Genomic DNA, 4,741 nt, shown 5'->3' on the forward strand with positions numbered 1-4,741 from the left:
AAACATAAAACCATGTCTGCATTTGTGATCGGAGAAATGTCAAACAACAAGCGCTACTCTACACTGCTCAAAACTTGCGTTTGAATCATCAGTGGCAAATTCTTTATATATAAAAAACATATTTACATACTGTGAGACAGAACAGCCGGCATTGTAGTCTACTCTCCCAGGATCAGGAAACAGTACTCCATAAAATGTGCTGCACACATCTGAATATTTGGGTTGAACTGTTCTGGAACAGTGTTGTAAATCGTCCTCTTTTGGAAGGTCAAACAAAGTAGTTTCGCTTTCACAACGAAACACACAGCGTCTTCACGACATGGCGGCAGCAACAATACTACAGCGAGAATAAAAGCTATGCCTTCTTTCTTTGCGTGAACAGTTGGGCGGCGTTATGCACATCTTCCCACATTGTGACATAGATGTGGGGGCGTGTTAGAACGAGCCGTTTTAGGAGGGCGTGGTTGACTCTTAACTTTTATAAAGAATATCTCTTTGGATTTGAGACTTTAGTCTTTGCAACTTTACAGATCTTCTTTATGCACCAAGAGCTTGTAACACTTCAAAGAGAAAGGAAAAATTGATATCACATCATATGACCCCTTTAAAATATGCCTCCATTACTTCATTTTTTTGACCCAATCAAAAGTGCCGCTAATAGGCGCTAACTTTTATGTTTGGCTTTAACAGCTGCTGACTGACTTTCAGCCAAACACAAATAAGCTTTTACTTTTTGTTTCATTTCATTTTGTTTTGCGAGCATGTGCTCATTTTTTATATATTTAGCACTCTCACTTTTTTGCTAATATAAGGCCTCCGTGGGGGTTCTCAGCTTAAAGACCCTGCGCCCCCATTATCAAAATTAAGCCATCATGAAGGGAGCATACCTTCGGGATGTCCTTCTGATATCTGCCTACTTTCTCTTGAAAAATGGCAGGGTTAAGAGGTCGGCCGGTCCCCGTCTGCCGCCGAACAGGAGGCTTAGTCTGGCGGGTGGAATGGAGCGAAGACTTCAAACTGCGGGTGAACGGGTGAGTGCGAGCGAGGGTGAAGAGAGAGAAGCTCCAGGGAGGCCAGAGGAGGGGAAGGGCAGGACAAGGCCTTGATTTCCCGTGGAATCACAACAAAGCCTCTGCTTTTTTAGAGAAAGCAGCGATGGCCCTCTCCCTGACACCTCTTAGAAGTGTGCGTGTGTGCTCACGTTGCGTGGCAGAGAGGATAAGCCATCCACGCTAAAGCATTTGGCACTTCTGAGGAGCCAGCTGAATCTCCCGGCTTTAGGACAACTTTCTGGGGTTTGCTATCACCGGCGGCTTCAGGGGGATCTGTTCTTCAAATGCACATAAATTCAAAGCACCAAGGAGAAAAAAAGGCTTTCAATCAGAACAATTATAATCTCAGTCTAAAAACACAAAACATCTGTCAAATAAAAAAATATATTTTTTTTTTAAGTAGACTAAAATAGAAATTTTGGATGTGTATTATAAATTACTACCTAACTATTGTTAATTTTCATTAATATTCTCAATTTTATTGTTACTATGCCAAATTAATTTAAAAGTTCTTCAATTCTCAACAAAAAGTTAAATAATTTGATCTATTAAACTGAGTTTAGAAAGCACAAAACATTTTTTAAATAAACGTCAGCTTAAAATGTTAACAGCACCCAACATCTTGCATATCCATGATTAGTTTGCAAATATATCTAAAAAAAAAAAAAGGAGGTGAAAGGCAAAGGAATGTAACCATGAACGGTGCACTAAACCATTTCACAGCGGGTGTTAATTGCATGATAATTAAGCATGGCAACAGTCAAGCAGGAGAAGCTAAAGATTAATCATCGGCCAATTAAATGCCCACGGTGAGGAACGTGAGGCCCCTCGGAGACGAGAGATCTCCACTGTGATCTGAGCTATCAGCACAGCGGCACAACATCAGATCACTGGCAAAAGATCCTTTTCAAAAATCTCCTCATTTATGTCAGCCTTTTTGGAATCGTTGTGGATGCCGTAGCCATCTGGTAATTGATATCAAGAGCACCTTGCGTTAGGTGCAGGTGCTGGGTTTGAAAGCAACAACTTCAGATGAAGAGAATTTGCTGCGTGCTGAGACTTCATATGGTGGCATCAGTGAATGGAGTGGATTGCAAAGGGAACAAGGCTGTAGAGGGACTGAAATGCCTTAAAACGGTTTAATTCCAATGTGATATACAGTATATTGTATATATAAGTATATGTATATATGTATACGTGTATATATGTACATTACCGTTCAAAAGTTTGGGATCAGTAAGACCTGCTCATCAAGGCTTTTGATAATTTATTTGATCAAAAATACAGAAAAAAAACAGTAATCTTGCAAAATGTTATTACAATATAAAATAATGGTTTCTATTTTAATATCCTTTAAAATATAATTAATTTCTGTGATGCAAAGCTGAATTTCCATCAGCCATTACTCCAGTATAAAGTGTCAAATGATCCTTCAGAAATCATTCTAATATGCTGATTTATTATTAGAATTATCAATGTTGGCAACAGTTGTGCTGCCAAATATTTTTTGGGAAACTGCGAAACTTTTTTCAGGATTATCTGATGAATAAAAAGTTAAAAAGAACAGCATTTATTCAAAATAAAAACATTTTCTAACAATATAAATCTTTGCTATCACTTCTTAACAATTTAACACATCCTTGCTGAATAAAAGTTTTCATTTCTTTCAAAAAAAACTTTTGAACTGTAGTGTATATTGTTAGAAAAGATTGCTATTTTAAATAAATGCTCTTCTTTTTATTCATCAAAGAATCCTGAAAAAAAGTATCACAGGTTCCAAAAAAATATTAAGCAGCACAACAGATTCCAGCACTGCCAATAAATAAGCATATTAGAATGATTTCTGAAGGATCATGTGACACTGAAGACTGGAGTAATGATGCTGAAAATTCAGCTTTGCATCACAGGAATAAATTACATTTTAATGTATATTAAAATAGAAAAACGTTATTTTACATCATAATAATATTTCACAATATTACATTTTTTCCTGTATTTTTGATCAAATAAATGCAGCCTTGATGAGCATAAGAAACCCCTGTAAAAAACATAAAATATCGCTCTGATCCCAAACTTTTGACCGGTAGTATATATATATATATACACACACACACACACGGTTTTATTTACAACTTCAAAATAAATATTTATGCAATTGAATAAAGTGGAAGGACAACATATGATGAATGTGATTTTAAAAAATAACATTCTAAGAAACAAAATATATATACTGAGATATATCAGTATACACAAATATATGAATATAAATTTATATTTATATTATTACTGAAACACAAGAGGGTTTACTAGAAACAGGGAATGTAGTATATTAACCTGGTATCAGAAACTCACAAGAGCAAGGCCAACACCTCATATTCCAAATATTAAAGAATCAAAGTTTGTTTATTGTGTAGTTTATCCTCTCCTTATCCAGTATAACGTAAATGTGCCCACCTCAGAGAAAACAAAAAGCTGTTTATTTGAATAGGCCTATTACAGTATGAGAGTAAGAAAGACAAACATGGTGATGTAAAACAAGCAAAGGAAAAATTTGGCTTCAGAGGAAAAGCGTCTCATTAAGGTTTGATGTGTGTGGGGTGGATTCTTCATGGGCAGGTAGAATTATGAATAACTAAACAAGGACATATGGCAAAAAATACAGGCCTGCTCTCCTTGGCCCAAGTGGTAGTTGCAAAAAATACACTCTGAATTAACCACAGTGGAAATGTCAATGACCTTCGGTGGGTTTTGAGTTGAAGAACCAAGCTTCAGACCACGTGTGTATGTGCGCGTGTTTATGTGAAGAAGAAAGAGGCCAATGAAAGTACTCACGCAATACACGCGCATTGTGTGAATACTTTCATTGGCCTCTTTCTTCTTATACCAAACAAAGTATTTATAATGCTTTGCTTGGTATAAGGACGTTTTTAATACTCACAAAATCTTTCTCAAGTTTCTCCATCTCTTGCTTGTAGCTCTTCAGACGGCTGTTGTACATGCCTCGGCTCTGAATAGGGATCTCTCGAACCTCCAGGTCCATCTGTTCGAGCTAGAAACATCAATTAAATTCAGTGTAAACAATCAAACTACTTCGCATACCATTTTGATACAAAACAATTCAACTGTCTAGCTAGTTTACTGTCAACCGGAGGCAGCGCAGAGGCATCGATTCAGGCACCCGGCAAATCGAGTCATGTTAGGAGGTGCGGCTTCATTAAAACCTCTGGCGCGGTTGAGCTCTGACAACTACGACATGTGTCCGTGTCACATGTGAGCAAACCGGCGTGCACAAAAGGGCCCCGCTGATTTACACTGTCCAATCAACATGACATGATGGGACAATTTACATGCAACACACATCCCTCCTTTCGGCACCTGCCACGGCGCCTTCCCCCAATAATGGCGTGAAATGTGTCACGCGGTGTCACTTAAAAAGCGCATTATGTGGATGTGATCACACCGTTAGCACCGAGCTGCCTTCAGCCAGATGAAGAGTGTCTCATGTCACCGGCGACATTGCAGGTGTTGTTTATGCAGGGGGGAAATTTTTCCAAATTCATTATTTAGAAAACGAGTGAGTGGAAATTACTGATCAAAGACCCACCAACTCTCTGACTTCTTCAAGCTGTTTGTCGACATTTAGAACCAGCTGTGTCTTCTCCTCTGAAAGAGAAAAAGAGGAAAACATA

General features: G+C 38.0%; 1 protein-coding gene across 4 annotated transcripts in view; it reads right to left on the minus strand.

Annotated features, from left to right (window-relative positions):
* Positions 1-4,741, minus strand: part of LOC107702459 (vesicle transport through interaction with t-SNAREs homolog 1A-like) — a 136,852-nt gene that overhangs the window by 125,714 nt on the left and 6,397 nt on the right. For all 4 annotated transcript variants that reach the window (XM_016504786.1, XM_016504788.1, XM_016504789.1 and 1 more), the window contains exons 2-3: positions 4,657-4,715; positions 3,991-4,101 (exon numbers count right to left, since the gene is read on the minus strand). In XM_016504786.1, coding sequence (XP_016360272.1) covers positions 3,991-4,101; positions 4,657-4,715 — 170 coding nt within the window. The remainder of the gene's footprint in view (positions 1-3,990; positions 4,102-4,656; positions 4,716-4,741) is intronic.

This window comes from Sinocyclocheilus anshuiensis, unplaced genomic scaffold (assembly GCF_001515605.1).
Source record: "Sinocyclocheilus anshuiensis isolate Anshui unplaced genomic scaffold, SAMN03320099.WGS_v1.1 scaffold190, whole genome shotgun sequence".
NCBI classification, from domain to species: domain Eukaryota; kingdom Metazoa; phylum Chordata; class Actinopteri; order Cypriniformes; family Cyprinidae; genus Sinocyclocheilus; species Sinocyclocheilus anshuiensis.